General features: G+C 38.0%; 1 protein-coding gene across 1 annotated transcript in view; it reads left to right on the top strand.

The window, feature by feature from the left end:
- The window catches only part of GDI2 (GDP dissociation inhibitor 2), a 44604-nt gene extending 24834 nt beyond the window's left edge, over positions 1 to 19770 (top strand). The window contains exons 5-11 of the mRNA XM_082835608.1: positions 1449 to 1647; positions 1910 to 2041; positions 14907 to 15006; positions 16629 to 16800; positions 18343 to 18487; positions 18672 to 18726; positions 18815 to 19770. Of these exons, the coding sequence (XP_082691734.1) occupies positions 1449 to 1647; positions 1910 to 2041; positions 14907 to 15006; positions 16629 to 16800; positions 18343 to 18487; positions 18672 to 18726; positions 18815 to 18961 (950 nt within the window). The 3' untranslated portion in view covers positions 18962 to 19770. The remainder of the gene's footprint in view (positions 1 to 1448; positions 1648 to 1909; positions 2042 to 14906; positions 15007 to 16628; positions 16801 to 18342; positions 18488 to 18671; positions 18727 to 18814) is intronic.
- Positions 19771 to 21646: the final 1876 nt, after the last annotated feature.

Below are 21646 nucleotides of genomic sequence, written 5' to 3'. Positions count from 1 at the left end.
GAAATAATATTTGAATTTGTTAAATTAGGACTTTTTCAGAATGAGCACCGGGTCTCTCACATGTTGGTAATTGCACTGGTATCTGGTTCTGACATAAAGGGATGGAGGAGCAGCTTAGAGCATCTCCTCTGTGCTGGGAGACAGGAGTCCACTGTGCTGGGAGAGTGTCCCTGTCAGGCTCAAGGCTTGGAGGAGGGAGGGAGATGAAAAGAGGGAAAGAGTGGGGAATTTAAGAATACACAGTAGATTTTCATTTTTATTTTAAGAGAAGTTATGCGATAACTCAACAATAAACTGTTGGTAAGAGCTTTAGGTTCCAACAGGCAGTGTCCACCAGATTGACCCCCAAGTTGTAAGTGCGTTGCAGTGGTGACTCGTGTTTCCTTTGGCTGTTTTACACCTTCCCCTGAAACTACACTTGTGTCTTAAGTAGGGGGCTGCGTGGTAATAGAATATTTCTTTTTAGCCTTATGCTTTTACTGTGTATGCAGTCTGTCCATTTTTTTAAAGCTAGGTTGTAAATATTAATTTAAAAAGTTAAATGTAGTCAGCTGTCATGAATAGCCTCATGATCATTTTAATTTTCAGTTTTGTTGATTTCAGCTATAGTCTTGGGGGAAATAATGTTTAAATTATCACAATATTCAGCTGTCAACAGATATAAAAGAAATGGTTAAGCATTTATTTTTAAAGCTATAGTTGTTTTTAAAGTAGCCGTATGGTTTAAGAAAGGGGAAGAAGGAGATGGAACCAGAAATTTTTCTTTTCCTTTGACCTTGTCTTTCTACCAGCAATCTACGGTAGTAGGGATCCTGACTAGTAGGAAGAACTGAGGGTTTCTTAGGTGGTAGTTCATAGCTTTCTCCTGATCTACTTTTTAGTGTAAAAAGCAGTGAACTGCTTATCTCGGACTTCATTAAAGTGACTGGCAGCATAATCAGCATCTAAATTTCTTTGAGGTCAGAGATTGTTCTTGGTATCTAAGCTGGTTTTCCATTAAATACCAGAGTGTATCTTAGCATACAGAAAAAGAAAAAAGAATGAAGTGCATTGAGAATTTTAGGCAGTTGCTGGAGTACAGATCAGAGTTTTCAAAAAAACTTTCAGATAGATGCCTTCATGAATAATAGTTTTTCAAAGTCTTATTTATCTTGTACCTAATAAGAGGTATAATTATACATATTGCATTTAATTAATTACTGGTTATAATTACTTGTAGTGTAAAATTGAAGGCTTAATAGCTGATCTATTGTAATTATGACAGTTTATTTTAAAGTGTTATGAAACTGTCAGTTTATTTTAAAGCAATGTCCAAACTCCCATATTTTAAATTGCACATTGCCTTAGAAGAGCCTCAGATAACATAAAATATTTAAACTTTATTTTCACATTTTCTTTTCCTCAGTGTCCTATTGTGAGTGTGTGCTTTTTGAAAAATTATTTTTTAGGCCTAATGGGGCTGTTTGAAAAACGTCGATTCAGAAAATTCCTGGTGTATGTTGCCAACTTTGATGAGAGTGATCCTAGAACTTTTGAGGGCATTGATCCTAAGAAGACGGCAATGCGAGAGGTGTATAAGAAATTTGACCTGGGCCAAGATGTTATAGATTTTACTGGTCATGCCCTGGCACTTTACAGAACTGATGAGTAAGTTTTTTGGTTTTTAGATTTACATTTTTCTTGGAATTCTTCACTGAATTTCCCAATTCTGCAGAGTGGAAATTCTAACAAAACAAATATATAGCTCTATTATACTACTAAAGAAGAAGTTCTAACTGCGTATTAGAGTTAGAGCCTTTTAAATAAAATATGGAGATGTTGAATTAAAATCCATTCAGAAAAAGATTTTAAATTGAATATAAGAATGCAAACCAAAGCCCTTTTCTAATGGTCATTTCCTTTTGTCTAGCTATTTAGATCAACCATGTTGTGAAACCATTAATAGGATTAAACTTTACAGTGAGTCTTTGGCAAGATATGGCAAAAGCCCATACCTTTATCCACTCTACGGCCTTGGAGAACTGCCACAAGGATTTGCACGGTGAGAGCCCATGTTTAATCTTTGTGCTAAAACCTCACTGATCCTGAACCTCGTCTTGAACGGTAGTTTATGATATGGTTGTGGTTGTGAATAATGAGACAAGATTTGTCTGTGAGTGGTGAGGTGCTTTTTGTTTTTATTGAAGTAAAATTTATATACAGTGAAACCACAGATCTGTGGTTAAAAAAAAATGAGTTGGACATACATATAGACCTTTGTAACCAAAACTCCAATCTAGATGTAGAACATTTTCCTTACTCCAGAAGTTCCCTTGTATCCCCTCATAATCACCACCACCCTTGCACTGTAACAGCTACATTTGTGATTCCTATCATCATAGAACACTTTTGCCTGTTTTTGAAGTTTTATTATATAAAAGGAATAATATGTACTTACTTAAAAAATTATTTATTTATTTTTTGCTGTGTTGGGTCTTTGTTGCTGCGCACAGGCTTTCTCTAGTTGCGGTGAGCGGGGGCTGCTCTTCGTTGTGGTGCACGGGCTTCTCATTGCGGTGGCTTCTCTTGTTGCAGAGCATGGGCTCTAGGCGCGCGGGTTTCAGTAGTTGTGGCACACGGGCTCAGTAGTTGTGGCTCATGGGCTCTAGAGCGCAGGCTCAGTAGCTGTGGCGCACAGGCTTAGTTGCTCCGCGGCATGTGGGATCTTCCCGGACCAGGGATGGAACCCGCGTCCCCTGCATTGGCAGGCGGATTCTTAACTACTGCACCACCAGGGAAGTCCCTATTTACTCATTTTTATCTGGCTTTCACTTAACAATGTTTTTGAGATTCAGCCATGTTGATGCACGTGCTGTTAATTCATTTAAAAAATACTGAGTAATGTTTCATTATGTGAATTATGTGAATATACCACATTGTCCTGTTGATGGACATCTGGGTAGTTTTCAAAACGTTTTGGGGTATTATGAATGAAGCTACTATGAACTTTTGTGTAAAAGTGTTTATGGACATCAGTTGTCATTCTTTTGGGTACATATCCAGGAGTGGAATTGCTGGCTGATATGGCAAGTATATGTTTAACTTGATAATACTGCCTAACAACTTTCCAGAGTGGTGGTTGTACCATTTTACATTCACTTAGCAGTGTGTGAGAGTTGTGGTTGCTCCACATACCTGCCAACCTTTAGTATTGTCAGTCTTAATTTTAACGACCCAAGTAGGTGTGAAATGCTATCTCATTATGGTTTTAATTTACATTTCCTGAGGACTAATGTTGATCATCTTTTCATGAGCTTGTTTTATATAATTTTATGGTGTGAGTGTTCATTTCTTTTGCACATTTTTAAAGATTGGGCTTTTTGTTTTTGATTTGTAGGCAATCTTGATGTATCCTGACTGAAGTCTTCTGTCAGTATATGTATTATAAATGTTTCTCTTAGTCTGTGGCTTGTCTTCTGATAAGCAGAAGTTTTAAATTTTGCTAATATACCAAAGGGTTTTTTTTTTAATGTTTAGTATTTTTTGGTTTCTAAGAAGCTTTGCCTACCTCAGGAGCACAAAGATACTCCTATGTCTTTTTCTAGAAGCTTTATAGTTTTAGCTTTGTGTTTAAATCTGTGATTCATCCTGAAATCATGTTGGTGTGTGAGGTGAGGCTTGAGGTTCACTTTTTTCTGTACTGATATTTAGTTGTTCTAGCACCATTTGTTGTAAAGTTGTCTTGGTGCCTTTGTGAAAAATCAATTGGCCATATACACATGCCTATTTTGTTCCAATGATCTATTTACTTTTCCTATTCCATTACTACACCATCCTGATTATTACAGTTTTTTATAATAAGTCTTGAAATCAGGTAATATAAATCCTTCAACTTTGTTCTTTTTCAAAATTGGTTTGTCTATTCTAGGTCCTTGCATTTCTACATAGATTTTAGAAGAAGGTGTCAGTGTCTTGAAAAAAATATTTGGTGTGATTTTAGTTGGGATTGAGTTAAACCTATAGATCAATTAGGGAGAGAATTATCTTAATAACATTGAGTTTTCCAGTACGTGAACTCTGTCTCTCACCATGTATTTAGGTTTTCTTTGGTTCAGCAATATTTTGTAGCTTTCATTGTAGAGATCCAGCACTTTTTTGGTTCAAACTTATTCATAAGTATTATATGTTATTTTGATGCTGCTGTTAATGAAAGTTTCAATTTTATTTAAAGTTGTTTGCTGCTTATATACAGAAGTACAATTGATTTTTGTACTTCCTGTGACCTTGCACTTATTCTATTAGTTTTATAGATTTCTTCGAATTTTCCTTGTACACAGTTACATCATCAGTGAATAGAGAGATTAGCTTCTTCCTATACAACCTTTGTGTTTTTACCCTCTTAACTTTATGAACTGGCTAGTACTTCCAGAAGAATGAGGAATAGAAGCGATGAAGATGGACATTCTTGCTTTGTTTCCAGCCTTCAGGGGAATGTTTTCAGTATTTTATTATTAAATATGTTTTCTGTATGTTTTTTTAAATAGGCAGTTTTGTCAGATTAAATTCCATTTTCATAGCTTGCTGAGAATTTTTATTATGAATGGGTGTTGACATTGAGTTAATAATGCATATTTTCTTTATGCTATTGTGAATTTTATAGATTGATATTTGGATATTAAATTAACCTTGCATTCTTAGAGCAAACACTACTTATTCATGATGTATTTTCCTTTTAATTTATTGTTGGATTTAATTTGCATATATGTGTGTGTATGTATGCGTTTGTGTGTGCCTGTTTGTATGTGTACATTCACACACGAGTTCTTGTGCCTATGTTCATGATAGATACTGGTTTATAATTCCTGTAATATTCATGTCTGTTTTTTTGTATCAGGGCTTAATAGACTCATAACATGAGTTGGAAGAGTTTCCTCCTACTCTGCCTTCTGAAAGAGGTTGTGAAAAATGGTATTGTGCTTAAAGGTTTGATAGAATTGACCAATGAAGCCATCTGGACCTGTAGAACTTTTTTTATGGGAAGGCTTTTGAGTGTTAATTCATTTTCTTTTAATAGAAATAAGGCTGTTCAAATGTACTATTTCTTATTTTCAGTTGTGTTTTTCAAGGAATTTGACTATTTCAAATAAGTTCTTGAACTTTTTGACAAAAAGTTGTTCATAATATTTCTTTATTATGTTTTTGATGTCTATAGGATCTTTAGTGAGGTTCCCATCTTCATTCTTGTGTTGGATAGTTTATAATTTCTCTTTTCTTGATGGGATTTCATCAATTTTATTAATCTTTTCAAAGTGCCAGATTTTTAGCTTTGTTAATTTCCTTTGTAGTTATTTTTAATTTTACTGATTTCTGACCTTAATTTTTTCCTTTTACTTATTTGGGTTTTTTTTTTCTTTTAGTTTTTAAGCTTGAAACAGATAATTGATTTTATACTTTTCTTCTCTGACATAAACCTTTGAAGGTCTAAATTTCCCTCTAAATATGTACCATCTAATATGGTACCCTATCTTTCCTATGATTTTTTTTCTTTGACCCTTGGGTTATTTGAAAGTATAGTGTTTAATTCCTAAACATTTGAGGATTTCCCTAAATACCGTACTGACATCTAATTTAATTCCATTATGGTCAGAGAACAAACTTGTAAATTTTCAGTCTTTGAAATTAATTAAGGCATAATTTATGGCCAAATATATGTTTTAGTGAATATGCCCTTGAAAGAATTCTGCATGCATGTTTTAGAAAGGTAGCTCATAGAGTTGTTCAAATGTATATTCTTACTGATTCTTTTTCTAGTTCTGTTGCTGAGAGAGGGTCTTCTACCACGATTGTGGATTTATCTGTTTCCTACTTTAGTTCTGTCAGTTTGTACTTCAGACATTTAAAGCTCTTTTACTAGGTGATACTAATTTCTGATTACACCAAATCTTCCTTGTCTCATACTAATATAACCATACCAACTTGTTTACTGTTTGAACAATTTTTTTTATCCTTTTGATTTTAAACCCTCTGTGTCTTTATATTTAAAGTGAGTCTCTTACAGCATATAGTTGAATATTGCTTTTTTATCCAATGTGACAACCTTGGCCTTTTAATGGAATTTTTTAGTCATTTATGTTTAATATAATTATTGATATGGTTGGGATTAGATCTGTTGTTTTGCTGTTTTCCCCCCCCTCCCCTGACTCCCCCCCCAGGTTCCTCTTTCCTTTTTTGGAATTAATCAAATATTTTCATCTTAATTTTTAGCTGTGCCTTTTCATTTCTAATTTTTTAATGCTCACTCCATAAATTATAATATCATCCTTCATTTATCACAGTTATTTGGAGTTAATAACTGTCCTTTACATAAACTGTAAGAACTTTGCAACAATCTCATCCCATTTACTATTCCTTTGTGCTGTTGTTGCCTATATTTTATGTCTACATACTTTATTAAACCCCACAATACAACATTATAATTTCTGCATTAAACAGTCAGTTTAAAGAAATGAAGGGAAGGAAAAATGTAATCATTTGTCCACAATTTTACCATTTTTGATGCTATTCATTTTTTCTTATAAATCCTTGTTTCCATCTGTTGTCATTTCTCTTCAGCTTTTCATTGGCATTATTGTAGTTACTGTTGATGATTTCTCTCAGCTGTTATTTTTATCTGAAAGTATTAAGTCACCCTCATTTTTGAAGGACTTTTGTTGGCTTAAGATTTTTTTTTATTCAGCACTTTATAGCTGTTGTTCACTTGTGGCCTGCTTTGTTTATGAGAAGTTAGCTGTCAACTGTAATAAATAGTTGTTTCTGTGTTTTTGTTTTTTGTTTGTTTTTTGTTCTTCTGGTTGCTTTCAAGATTTTCTTTGTGTTTTTGGGAGTATAACTAGGATTTGCCTAGGTGTGGTTTTGCTTGGGATTTGCTGAACTGCTTGGATGTGTAAGTTAATTTTTTAGATCAAGCTGGGAATTTTAAAGTCATTATCCTCTTCAGATATTCTGTCTCATTTTCTCTCTTGTCCCCTGGGACACTGATTGCTTGTATGTTAGATACTTGGTATTATTCCATAGTTCAGGGGTCTCCAACCCCTGGTAAAGGTCCTCAGCCTGTTAAGAACCAGGCCACACAGCAGGAGGTGATTGGTGGGTGAGCAAGCGAAGCTTCATCTGCCGCTCCCCATTGCTCGCATTACCGCCTGAACAAATTCTACCCCGGCTCCCCCTACCCCTGGTCTTTGGAAACATTGTCTTCCATGAAACTGGTCTCTGGTGCCAAAAAGGTTGGGGACCGCTGCCATAGGTCACTGAGGCTCTGCTCATTTTTTTCTTTGTTTTATCTCTTTATGTTTCATATCGGGTAATGCGTGTTCATTTAAGTTCACTAGTTCCTTTTTCTGTTATTTCCAGTAAGCTGTTAATCACATTCAGTGAGTTTTAATTTTTTAAAAAATATTTTTCAACTGATCTAGAATTTTCATTTTTTAAATATAGTTTTCATTTTTCTTGTGAGATTTTGTTTATTCATTTTGACTTTCACGAATATATAATGTTCTTTTTTTTAAATCTTCATTGGAGTATAATTGCTTCACAATAGTGTGTTAGTTTCTTTTGCACAACAAAGCAAATCAGCCATATGCATACACATGTCCCCATATCCCCTCCCTCTTGAGTCTCCCTCCCATCCTCCCTATCCCATCCCTCTCGGTCATCGCAAAGCACCAAGCCAATCTCCCTGTGCTATGCTGTTGCTTCCCACCAGCTAACTATTTTACATTCGGTAGTGTATATATGTTGATGCTACTCTCACTTAGCCCCAGCTTCACCCTCCGACCCCATGTCATCAAGTCCATTCTCTATGTCTACCTCTTTATTCCTGCCCTGCAGCTAGGTTCATCAGTACCTTTTTTTTTTTTGATTCCATGTATGTGTGTTAGCATACAGTATTTGTTTTTCTCTTTCTCACTTACTTCACTCTGTATGACAGACTCTGGATCCATCCACCTCACTACAAATAACTCAATTTCGTTTCTTTTTATGGAGTAATATTCCATTGTATATATGTGCCACATTTTCTTTATCTATTCATCTGTCAATGGATGTTTAAGTTGGTTCCACGTCCTGGCTATTGTAAATAGTGCTGCAGTGAACATTGTGGTGCATGTCTCTTTTTGAATTATGGTTTTCTTACGGTATATGCCCATTAGTGGGATTGCTGGGTCATATGGTAGTTCTATTCTTAGTTTTCTAAGGACCCTCCATACTGTTTCCCATAGTGGTTGTATCAATTTACATTCCCATCAACAGTGTAGGAGGGTTCCCTTTTCACCACACCCTTTCCAGCATTTATTGTTTCTAGCTTTTTTGATAATGGCCATTATGACTGGTGAGAGGTGATACCTCATTTTAGTTTTGATTTGCATTTATCTAATAATTAGTGATGTTGAGCATCTTTTCATGTGCCTCTTGGCTATCTGTATGTCTTCCTTGGTGAAATGTCTATTTAGGTCTTTTACCCATTTTATAACTGGATTGTTTTTTTGATATTGAGCTCCATGAGCTATTTGTATATTTTGGAGATTAATCCTTTGTCTGTTGTTTCATTTGCGAATATTTTCTCCTATTCTGAAAGTTGTCTTTTTGTCTTGTTTATGGTTTCCTTTGCTGTTCAAAAGCTTTTAAGTTTAATTAAGTCCCATTTGTTTATTTTTGTTTTTATTTCTGTTACTCTAGGAGGTGGGTCAAAAATCTTGCTGTGGTTTATGTCAAAGAGTGTTTTTCCTATAAAAGTTTTATAGTGTCTGGTCTTACATTTAAGTCTCTAATCCATTTTGAGTTTATTTTTGTGTTTGGTGTTAGGGAGTGTTCTAATTTCCTTCTTTTACATGTAGCTGTCCAGTTTTCCCAGCACCACTTACTGAAGAGGCTGTCTTTTCTCCATTGTATGTTCTTGCCTCCCTTGTTGTAAATTAGGTGCCCATATGTGTGTGGGTTTATCTCTGGGCATTCTATCCTGTACCATTAATCTATATTTCTGTTTTTGTGCCAGTACCATACTGTCTAGATTATTGTAGCTTTGTGGTATAGTTTGAGGTCGGGGAGCCTGATTCCTCCAACTCCGTTTTCTTTCTCAAGATTGCTCTGGCTATTCGGGGTCTTTTGTGTTTCCATATGAATTGTAAGATTTTTTCTTCTAATTCTGTGAAGAATGCCATTGGTAGTTTGATAGTAATTGCATTGGAACTGTAGATTGCTTTGGGTAGTATAGTCATTTTCACAATATTGATTGTTCCAATCCAGAACATGGTATGTTTCTCCATCTGTTTGTGTTATCTTTGATTTCTTTCATCAGTGTTTTATAGTTTTCTGAGTACAAGTCTTTCACCTCCTTAGGCAGGTTTATTCCTAGGTATTTTATTCTTTTTGTTGCAGTGGTAAATGGGAGTGTTTCCTTAATTTCTCTTTCTGGTTTTTTGTTGTTGGTGTATAGGAATGCCAGAGATTCCTGTGCATTAATTTTGTATCCTGCAACCTTACCAAATTCATTGATTAGTTCTAATAGTTTTCTGGTGGCATCGTTAGGATTTTCTATGTATAGTATCATGTCATTGGCAAATAGTGACAGTTTTACTTCTTCTTTTCCAATTTGTATTCCTTTTGTTTCTTTTTCTTCTCTGATTGCTGTTGCTTGGACTTCCAAAATTATGTTGAATAAGAGTGGCAAGAGTGGACATCCTTGTCATGTTCCTGATCCTAGTGGAAATGCTTTGTTTTCCACCATTGAGTATGATGCTTGCTGAGGGTTTGTCATATATGGCCTTTATTATGTTGAAGTAGGTTCCCTCTATGCCCATTTTCTTGAGAGTTTTTGATCATAAATTGGTGTTGAATTTTGTCAAAAGCTTTTTCTGCATCTATTGAGATGATCATATGGTTTTTATTCCTTAATTTGTTAATGTTGTGTATCACCTTGATTGATTTGTGTATATTGAAGAATCCTTGCATCCCTGGGATAAATCCCACTTTACCATGGTGTATGATCCTTTTAATGTGCTGTTGGATTCTGTTTGCTAGTATTTTGTTGAGGATTTTTGCATCTGTGTTCATCAGTGATATTAGTCTATAATTTTGTGATATCTTTTTCTGGTTTTGGTATCAGGGTGATGGTGGCTTTGTAGAATGAATTTGGGAGTGTTTCTCCATCTGCAGTTTTTTGGAAGAGTTTGAGAAGGATCGGTGTTAGCTCTTCTCTAAATGATTGATAGAATCCACCTGTGAGTCCATCTGGTCCTGGACTTTTGTTTGTTCGAAGATTTTTAATTACGGTTTCAATTTAATTACTTGTGATAGGTCTGTTTATATTTTCTAATTCTGCCTGGTTCAGTCTTGGAAAACTGTACCTTTCTAAGAATTTGTCCATTTCTTCGTGGATGTCCATTTTATTGGCATATAGTTGTTTGTAGTAGTCTCTTATAATCCTTTGTATTTCTGCCGTGTCAGTTGTGTGATTTTTCATTTCTAATTTTATTGATTTGCATCTTCTCCCTCTTTTTCTTGATGAGTCTGGCTAAGGGTTTATCAATTTTGTTTATCCTCTCAAAGAACCAGCTTTTAGTTTTATTGATATTTGCTATTGTTTTCTTCATTTCTGTTTCATTTATTTCTGCTCCAATCTTTATGATTTCTTTCCTTCTACTGACTTTGGGTTTTCTTTGTTCTTCTTTCTCTAGTTGTTTTAAGTGTAGGGTTAGATTGTTGAGATTTTTCTTGTTTCTTGAGATGAGATTGAATTGCTATAAACTTCCCTCTTAGAACTGCTTTGCTGCGTCCCATAGGTGTTGGGTCATTGTATTTTCATTGTCATTCGTTTCTATGTGTCTTTTTATTTCTTCTTTGATTTCTTCAGTGATCTCTTGGTTATTTAGTAGTGCGCTGTTTAGCCTCCATGTATTTGTGTTTTTTACATTTTTTTTCCTGTAATTGATTTCCAGTAGCATTGTGGTCAGAAGAGATGCTTGATACGATTTCAGTTTTCTTAAATTTTCTGTGGCTTGATTTGTGACCCAAGGTGTGATCTATCCTGGAGAATGTTCCATGTGCACTTGAGGAGAAAGTGTATTCTGCCACTTTTGGATGGAATGTTCTATAAATATCAATTAAGTCTGTCTGGTCTGTTGTGTTATTTAAAGCTTGTGTTTCCTTATTTATTTTCATTTTGGATGATCTGTTCATTTGTAAGTGGGTTGTTAAAGTCCCCTACTGTTGTTGTGTTATTGTCGATTTCTCCTTTCATGGTTGTTAGTATTTGCCTTATGTATTGAGGTGCTCCTATGTTGGGTGCATAAACATTTATAATTGTTACACCTTCTTCTTGGATTGATCCTTTGATCATTATGTAGTGTCCCTCCTTATCTCTTGTAACAGTGTTTATTTTAAAGTCTATTTTATCTGATCCCGAGTATTGCTCCTCCAGGTTTCTTTTGATTTCCATTTGCGTGGAATATCTTTTTCCTTCCCTTCGCTTTCAGTCTGTATGTGTCCCTAGGTCTGAAGTGGGTCTCTTATAGACAGCATATATATGGGTCTTGTTTTTGTATCCATTCAGCCAGTCTGTGTCTTTTGGTTGGGGCATTTAATCCATTTACATTCAAGGTTATTATTGATATGTATGTTCCTATTACCATTTTCTTAATTGTTTTGGGCTTGTTTTTGTGGTTCTTTTTCTTCTCTTTTGTTTCCCGCTTAGAGAAGTTCCTTTAGCATTTGTTGTAAAGCTGGTATGGTGGTGCTGAATTCTCTTAGCTTTTGCTAGTCTGAAAAGCTTTTGACTTCTCCATCAAATCTAAATGAGATCCTTGCTGGTTAGAGTAATCTTGGTTGTAGGTTTTTCTCTTTCATCTCTTTAAGTATATCCTGCCACTCCCTTCTGGCCTGCAGAGTTTCTGCTGAAAAATCAGCTGATAACCTTATGGGGATGGATCCCTTTGTATGTTATTTTTTGTTTTTCCCTTGCTGCTTTTAATATTTTTTCTTTGAATTTAATTTTTGTTTGTTTGATTAATATGTGTCTTGGTGTGTCTTTCTGAGGGTGTATCTTGTATGGGACTCTCTGTGCTTCCTGGACTTGAATGACTATGTCCTTTCCCATCTTAGGGAAGTTTTCCACTATAATCTCTTCAAATATATTCTCAGACCTTTGTTTTTCTCTTCTTCTTCTAGGACCCCTATAATTCAAATGTTGGTGTGTTTAGTGTTGTCCCAGAGGCCTCTGAGATTGTCCTCAATTCTTTTCTTTTTTCTTTATTCTGCTCCTCAGCAGTTATTTCCACCATTGTCTTCCAGCTCACTTTTTCGTTCTCCTACCTCAGTTATTCTGTTATTGATTCCTTCTAGTGTATTTTTCATTTCAGTTACTGTGTTGTTCATCTCTGTTAGTTTATTCTTTAGTTCTTCTAGATCTTTGTTAAACATTTCTTGTATTTTCTCAATCCGTGCTTCCATTTTATTTCTGAGATTCTGGATCATCTTTACTATCGTTACTCTGAATTCTTTTCAGGTAGATTGCCTATTTCCTCTTTATTTATTTGGTCTTGTAGGTTTTTACCTTGCTTCTTCATCTGTGACATTTTTTTGCCATCTCCCTTTTTTTTTTTTTTTTTTTTATTAGTGGGCTTGTGTTCCTATTTTACTAGTTGTTTGGCCAGAGGCTTCCAACACTGGAGTTTGTAGGCTATTGGGTAGAGCTGGGTCTTGGTGCTGAGATGAGGAACTCTGTGAGACCTCACTCCAGTGAATATTCCCTGGGGCCTGAGGGTCTCTGTTAGTCCAGTGGTTCGGACTCACAGCTCCCACCATAGGAGCTTCCACCCGACGCCAGGCTCACGAATCAAGATCCTGCAAGCCGTGTGGGGTGGCAAAAAAGAAAAAAAAGAATAACAAAGTAAAAAGTAAAATTAGACTAGGAAACTAACAGATGTATTATAAAGAATGTAAAAATAAAAATATAGATGAATCAACAACCAGAAGGTACATCAGTACCACAATAGTGAAAAAGAGGAGGAGGGAAAAGGAAAAAAAAAAAGCAGGGGGCGGGCGGAAGGTCCTTGGCTGTGGAGAGCGGGGCCTAAGCAAGGGTGAGGTTTGGGTGGTAGGTGGGGCCAATGCTCAGGACCCACAGGGCTGGAAAAGGCCCTGGGGGCTGTGAGGGGTGGGGCTTAGGCTCAAGGAACAGAAGGGGCCCAGGCGTGCTCCCCACCCCTGGTCTCAGAGGGCAGGGGACCTCATCTGGGAGCTCAGCAGGCTCCCCGTGCCTGAGTGCACGGGGTGACAGTAACCCTCTGCTCCTCACCCACTCCTCTGGAGGGCCCCTCCCGCTTGCCTCTCAGGTACTCCCCTTGGCCTCCTTTCTGTGCCCCCCAGGACACATGTGGCCTGGATGGTGCTTTGGAGCTGGGGGAACCGGCTTGGGAGCTCCCCGTGCCCGAGTAGGTGGGGCAGTCGCCCTCCACTGCTCTCCCGCTCTTCCTGGAGACTCCCTCCCACCTGCCTCTCCTGATCTCCCCAGACTCAGGGGCTGATCTTGTCTGGCCTCCACTTCTCCTCCCCCCTCGGTCCCCTTACCTCCTACTCGTTCATTATGGAGTTCCTTCTGTCTCCTTGGGGGTCAGAGTCCCCCACCAGCGCCCGGCAGTTCTGGGGAGACGCTAACTCCGTGTCTTCCCACATCGCCCTCTTGACTTCTCTCCTATAACGTTCTTGAACATAGATCTTTGAACAAGGATGTTTGTCCTTGTACATATTCGTAGTAGCTGCATTTAACTCCCTGCGTATTTTAGCATCAGTAATCTGGGCATCTGTTTGTTTTGATCACTCTTCTTCTTTACTTTTTTCCATTTTCTTTTTTTCATGTGTCCAGTAATTTTTGATTGTATATTGGACATAACTGATTGGTATATTGTAGAGATGGTGGATTCTTTCTGTGATGAGTGTTGATTTTAGTTTTGAGTTGGCAGTTAAACTATTGGCTGTTCACCTTGAACTTTTGGAGACTTGATTTTATACTTTGTAGGTGGGGGGTCTTTTGTCTTTGGCTGAATCCTTCATGAGGTGTGGTCCTCTGGGGTTTCATTGGAAAGCCCAAGGTATGTACCAAGTTCCTCTAATATGGCAGTTTCAAACTTCGAACTTATTTGTCCTTAAGGCCTGTAGCTGTAGTTTCTCCTCAAGTCTTTTTGCCTTTTAGCTTTTGCTTTTTCCTGGGTTCCTTGGAGTCTCTCTCCTGTGTACAAGCATTTCTGGAGTTAGTTAAGGATTTGAAGAGATTTTATAATTTGGTTGCTCCCCGTTTTGGAAGACTTTCTCCCACAATTTTTATCTCCTCATACAGCCCCAAACTCTATCTTATGGCACGTTAAATCAGTAAGACTGCAGGTTTTTTGCTTCTGTTCTAGCTGTCCCATGTTACCAGGACTGGGTAGGTCATTCTGTCAGGGGAAGAGCCATACAAACCACATGAAGATCTCATCCAATTGCTTCCTTCAAGTCTCTTGTCTAGTTTCTGCCTGCTTTTACTCACTGTCCAGTGTGCTTTCTGATAGATTTTTGGTTGTTCAGAGTCTTAATTTTTAATATGCAGGAGGATTAGACTTACAAGCTGTTCTTCCATTACTGGTCAGTGTGGTTTGTTTGCACTTGATATTCATAACTACGAATGTGAGACATCATTACATGGTTTTGACTGTTTTAGAATTGATGCTTTTATGACTTAAACTAATGCCGTCTGGAAGGAAACTGAACAAATAAATACATGTTTCCTGTAACTCATTAAAATCTAAGAAAGGAGACTTTAGTAGTTGAAATAATTATAAATTACTGATTGATTATAATTACAATTATAATTACTAATTATAGTTTAAATACTTTGCTAGGCTAAGTGCTATTTATGGAGGTACCTACATGCTGAATAAACCAATTGAAGAAATCATTATGCAAAATGGAAAAGTGATTGGTGTAAAATCTGAAGGAGAGGTAAGTAGCTTTTACAATTTAAGAAATATTATATTCTTGTAAAGAAAACTTTATTGTTTAATAAGTACTAAATTTGGTATGGACATCGATCCTAGATTTCACACCATGTATGTTTTCTTTATGGTAACTTGGTATTCATAATGACTGAAAACTTATAATGTTTAATATTTTCTGTTGTGTTGATTGTTGCTTAAGACTAAAACAGAAATTATGAATGAGCTCTAAATGGTAAGTATTATATATGTAGTGTGGGTTGGTGTCTGTCTCCCAAATTTTCATTTAAATTTAGCTTTATATGTACCACTTATAACTTATTGGTTGAATTGGGGCTTGGCCAATACTATTTTATTATTTAGTTTATTATTATTAAATTATTAAATATTAGTAATGTTAATCATTACTGTTAACATTATTTTATTTTGGGTTTAGCCAAGGAACTGGCCGGGTGGAGTTTTGAGCAGTGTTTCTCAAATTTGAATGTAAATTGTTAATTTCGTCAGAGTACACGTTTCTCATTCAGTAGGTCTGTGGTGGGTCTGCATTTTCTTGCAAGCTCTCAGATGGTGCCAGTGCTGTTGGTCTGCAAGCCAGACCATATTTCATGAACCATCAACTTTTACAAATGGAACCGTTCAAAAAAGAAACTGAAAAACTATGTTTAAAAAAATATTTTGGGGGCTTCCCTGGTGGTGTAGTGGTTGAGGGTCCACCTGCCAATGTAGGGGACACGGGTTCGTGTCCCGGTCCGGGAAGATCCCACATGCCGTGGAGTGGTTGGGCCTGTGAGCCGTGGCCGCTGGGCCTGAGCATCCGGAGCCTGTGCTCTGCCCTGCGTACCGCAAAAAAAAAAAAAAAAAAAAAAAAAAAAAATATATATATATATATATATATATATATATATTTGGGGATTCCTGATGGTATTCTATGGGTTCAGACCATATAATCTATACTCACTAGCTGGCCATCTGACCCTTTATTGTTGTAGGTCTTTTGTAACTACCTTGTGCTTCCAGCGTACACATAGTAGATGTTTAGGAATAGGGATAAATGTCTTAATCTGATATCTCAAAGTTCTTTTTATTCATTCCATTTTTCTTTGCTTCAGGCAACTGCTTCCTCTTAGGACATTTCAGGGCTTTGATATAAAGAGGAAGACTATAATATAATACATAATTTATCTTGCAACTTAAGTTTTACTTAGTAAGTATAGTCTTAAAAGGAGAGATTATGGTCTGTTTCTAATATTAGAAAGAACTATTTATAGACCATTTACTTTTCACTGGGTCCATTTACATATAATGACATTCCTTAAATACACTGTTTCATTTACTCCTAACAACAACCTCTTTGAGGTTGGGTAGAGCAAGGATTTTAACCCTCTTCTGCCCAGTTTTAAAACTTATGTGTCTGAAAACCATGCAACACACTTTTCCTAATATTTCAAGAAGATTTAGAATTTATAGATTTGCTCCAGGAGAATTTATAGGGATTGTCGGCAAAGCTAGTTTTAATAGTTAGCTATAATTCACTAATTATCTACAGTTAACTTGAAGATAACAGGTGATGTTCAAGAACGATGGCATCATTATACCCATTAGAAAGTCTTTAATGTTTTATTACAGATTGCTCGCTGTAAGCAGCTCATCTGTGATCCCAGCTACGTGAAAGATCGAGTCGAAAAAGTGGGCCAGGTGATCAGAGTCATCTGTATCCTCAGCCATCCCATCAAGAACACCAATGATGCCAACTCCTGCCAGATCATTATTCCACAGAACCAAGTCAATCGGAAGTCAGGTCAGTTTTGAAGATAAGCAGATGTGTGTAGAAATTCCAAATTTTATCTGCTCTATTATAGTGAAGAGACTCTAGTTTACATATGGAAAATAAAATGTGATGTATCCCTTTTAGCTCATAGAGATCCTAAGTCATCACTTTGAAATGGAAACGTTTGCCTAGGAGCCCCGCCTTGGACTTGTACCCCCCACTCTTTGGGCCTCCATTTCTTCTTCTGTAGAACTGAGAGGCTGGACTGGATGAGCAGGCAGTCTTGCCTGGTTTGAACATTGTGTGCCTTGTGGAGGTTTATGCTTATTAGTTGACCTGATTTCAGTGTTACTTTGAGCTGATGACAGCACTGCTTTTGTGTCATGATTTGTCAACCTAATACTTGTATTTGATTTTAGCAGTGTGCTAGAAAAAACTTTGATTTCTCTGATTGAGATCAGGACTTAGCAGGACTTCCCTGGTGGCGCAGTGGTTAAGAATCCGCCTGCCAATGCGGGGGACACGGGTTTGATCCCTGGTCTGGGAAGACCCCACATGCCACGGAGCAACTAAGCCCGTGCGCCACAATTACTGAGTCTGCACGCTAGAGCCCGTGAGCCGCAACTGCTGAGCGTACACTCCGCAACTACTGAAGCCCACGCACCTAGAGCCTGTGCTCTGCAACAAGAGAAGCCACCACAATGAGAAGCCTGTGAACTGCAACGAAGAGTAGCCCCTACTCGCCACAAATAGAGAAAGCCCGCATGCAGCAATGAAGACCCAACGCAGACAAAAATAAATAGTAAATTAAAAAAAAAAAGATCAGGACTTAGCTCTGAAATCGTAATTCCTAATCTGTTTGCTTTAACCAGTTTTCTTTCATCCACTAGCTTTCCCCCCTTTCAGTTAGAAGCCCTAAAGCTTTTAATTTTTTTTTCCATGTAAGAGACGAAATCACAGAAGATTATTATGAGAACTAAGAGACACAGATGAAAGTAATCTTTCAAGGGTTCCCAAGTAGATCTCAGGGTCAGGGAGAGTGTAAAAAGAGTAAAGGGAACCCAGTAATTAGTAATTATCTCTTATATTGGAAATTATGTAGTTAACTAGTAGTATACAGACAAGTAGAATCTATGGAATTATTATGAGCTTATGCCAACTCAAGAATAGCTTATTGTGTTTGCAATTTTATATTGCTTAAAAAATGAGAAATCAGTAGTTAAATAAATCCTATCTTAGCTATTCAAAACCTTTCTAAATGCAGGGTTCAGAGAGGAAGACAGGTTTCCACAGTGAGCTGTGACATCTGGGTAGAGAATGTCATCTCCCCGTCCACCGTTCACTGCCACATAAATCCTTCATCCCTTCATCTCCAGTAGGCTAAGAGTTGCTGAATATTTGTATATTTTATGTATGACCTTGTTTGTCTCCATATAAAACTTAATCTTAGAATATCCAGTCTGTTCCAAGTAATTTTAACTCACACCTCAGTGAAGTATGGGTGAAACTGAGTGCACACACAGGCCCAAGGTTTAAAGACCCTGGCAGTGAGGTGGCTTTGCTTGCTTGCAGATATCTATGTCTGCATGATCTCCTCCGCACACAATGTGGCCGCACAGGGCAAGTACATTGCCATCGCCAGCACAACCGTGGAGACCAAGGAGCCCGAGAAAGAAATCAGACCAGCTCTGGAACTCTTGGAACCAATTGAACAGAAGTAAGTGATGCGTTCATTTATAGCAGCTCAAACCCAGGATTGCCTTTGGCTCCATGGTGAACAGAACCCCATGAGAACAATGAGAGCAGCCATCATCTCTTACCAGCCTGGGTTTTGAATTTCAGGCAAAGCGGTGAGTGGGCGTGTCAACTTCCCTGCTTACTTAATTCTTTTTCCCCTCCAGATTCGTAAGCATCAGTGACCTCCTTGTACCAAAAGATTTGGGAACAGAAAGCCAGGTGAGTGGCAATCTGAAAAGGGTAATTACCAGGCTTTATTGGGAGACATCACTAAATAGTCTTAGGTCTTTGTGACTTTCATTTCCAGATCTTTATATCCCGTACATATGATGCGACAACTCACTTTGAGACAACCTGTGATGACATTAAGGACATCTATAAGAGGATGATGGGATCCGAGTTTGACTTTGAGGAAATGAAGCGCAAGAAAAATGACATCTATGGGGAAGACTAACAGCAGTACATGTTATCATCTAATTAGGACAAACTTAAAATTTGGCAAATGATGCATATTGTATGAAATCAATATTGTAAGGCCTGCTTTTGTAATCAAAGCTGAGAGATTGCAGAGCACTGTACCAGTAAATATTCTTCCCCTTTCTAATATCATGTATTAACTTGTTTTCATGGAGTGGCTCTTCAGAATTGGCAGGTTCCCACATTCTGTTCAATTTAACCAATACTGGCTTGTTTTTTCTAGTGAAGGATCAGTTTTAAAACATTGTGATACTGATACAGAGAACTTGATACAGTATTTGTATCTTTTAATCAGTGTAGCCTTTGCAGTTATGAGCTTCTGCTGCTCAAGAGCTGTGTCAGTACAGTTTGCGTGCCATCTGTCCTCTTGACATTAAGGAGATACGGAATCGAATGTTCCATCGTTGGGGACAGTATCCCTCACTCCTCCCCACCCCTTTACATTTACATCAAGTGTTAGAACAGTGCCCAGGCAGCATAGCCACAAGCTGGGTTTATGTGGGCCTCCAATTCTAACCAAACTCCAGACTTTGAGAGTCATTTTGGAGGAAGCCTGTGTGCGGTGTTTTAATCTAATAAATTTGATGAGAGCAGAGGGGAAAGAAACTATCATAAAGCAGGTAAACGTAGAAGCTTCTTTTGTATCCCAGGTGTGGCTTCTTCAATGGACCAAGCTGCTGCAACGCAGTATTGATTTGACAGAGCCTCTGCTTCAATGATGTCTGTCTCACAATGGCTCCAAATGATTTCTGTACTGCAAAATAAAGCCAAACTCTGGAAACCAGCTCCCTCTTGTTGGTCTTTTGTGTCCTGACAATTCAGAGCTAGTAAGTATTGTACTGGCCTTGACACAGCTGCTCATTTCCTTCACTAGAGCTGAAAACGGATGCTGGGGAAGAGTGCTGAAGACCCTAGTGGTTGGTGGAGTGCTGCCATCTGGCTTCACTGTGAGTAGACCCCGAATTACTTCTTGGTACAATATAATTATTAGACCTTCTTAGATATCCTTAGTAGTGGTGTAGAACAAGGATTCGTTCCCATCAGAGAGTAAGTGACATCCGGTGGAATGGGTGCGTTAATATATTTATTTAATAAGTTAATTAATTTTATTTTTGGCTGTGTTGGGTCTTCCTTGCTGTTCACGGGCTTTCTCTAGTTGTGGTGAGTGGGGGCTACTCTTCGTTGTGGTGTCTGGGCTTCTTGTTGCGGAGCATGGACTCTAGGCACGTGGTCTTCAGTAGTTGTGGCACATGGGCTCAGTAATTGTGGCACACGGGCTTAGTTGCTCTGTGGCATGTGCGATCTTCCCGGACCAGGGATCAAACCTGTGTCCCCTGCATTGGCAGGTGGATTCTTAACCACTGTGCCACGAGGGAAGCCCCAGTATTTTCATTTAATTCAGATTGTAGACAGTTTTCAGTGGTACCTCCTTTCCCCTTGATTGTTACAAGCCTCACTGTATGTGCTGTCATTTATATCGAGGACATTGTATTCTCTTTTATAGTTGAGTCTGTCATTTATGTCGGAGGAATGAGGACATTGTAACTGTATTCTCTTTTAAAGTTGAGTCTGAAGGACACAGACTAAGGTAGGCGATCTGTTAAAGGATTTAGGGTAATAATAACTTCGATTATCCAAGTGATTACTTTAGCTTTCTCAATCTCATACTATCCATTTTTGGCTGAAGAATTTTTTGTTGTAGGTGGGCTGTTCTGCACATTGTACGCACCTCCTTGGCGTGACAACCCCAGATAACCCCGGTTGAAAACAACTGCTTCCTTTTCATAAGATTATCTAAAATTCCAGCAGGACTTTCCCCTCTTTTCCTGCAATATTTCACATTGTGAACCATTAATGCAGGTGGAGGCACAAGCTGGGTTAGTAGTACGAAGGAAGCATCAGGATGTCTTCGTATTCTGCACTCGGCATATTTATTGGAACAACTAACATTTCTGTGCCAGGCCAACGGGGCACAAAGGTGATGAGGGCAGAGTCTCTGCAGAAGCTCAGTCTGGAGGCGCCTGCTCCTCTGTGGCCTGGCTAAGCCTTCAGTTACAGAACGGGCGGCCTCGTGGGTGCTGGAAGGTTCTTCAGGGGAGGAGCACGGCTGGCAGGTGCGCTGTAAATGTTACTTTCCTTTTTCCGTAGTAATTTCAGATTAATTCAGTGTACCAAATACAGTTATGGTCCTATTAGATTCTTATCCCTGGGGTAAAAATCAGCTGAGTGGGTCTCTAAGCAAGAGCTAGGGTAAGAATTAAAACTCAGTCATTCTTCCTCCTCCTAAGAACATACCGAGGGGAAAGGAACACTTTGGGTTCTGTAGGGGGAGTATAAAAGCAGATAAATGGCTTTTGAGGGAAGTTCCGGTGCAGGCTGACATGACCCCCTGGAAGGGCCAATTGGAGCGTGTGAAGTGTCCTCTTGCTGGAGCCTGCTGCTCGGCACCGCACGAGGGAGGTGAAAGCACCGGGCAGGCCTGCGGGGATGAGGCTTGACAGATGGCGGCCAAAGTGAGGTAAGTGGTAGGATTCTTTTGGAAGCTACTTATTCTGCTAAATGGCCTAAAAAATTTAAAGTGCTGTAAAACATTCTCTTACAAATTTAATATTTGCTATAAAATCATTGCAGAAGCAGTTGAATGATTTTTAGTTGTCTTTAT

The sequence above is a fragment of the Leucopleurus acutus genome (assembly GCF_964270905.1).
Source record: "Leucopleurus acutus genome assembly, chromosome: 1".
Taxonomy (NCBI): Eukaryota; Metazoa; Chordata; class Mammalia; order Artiodactyla; family Delphinidae; genus Leucopleurus; species Leucopleurus acutus.
The sequence above is the reverse complement of the archived record's forward strand: the minus strand, read 5'-3'. Positions and strand labels throughout refer to the sequence as shown.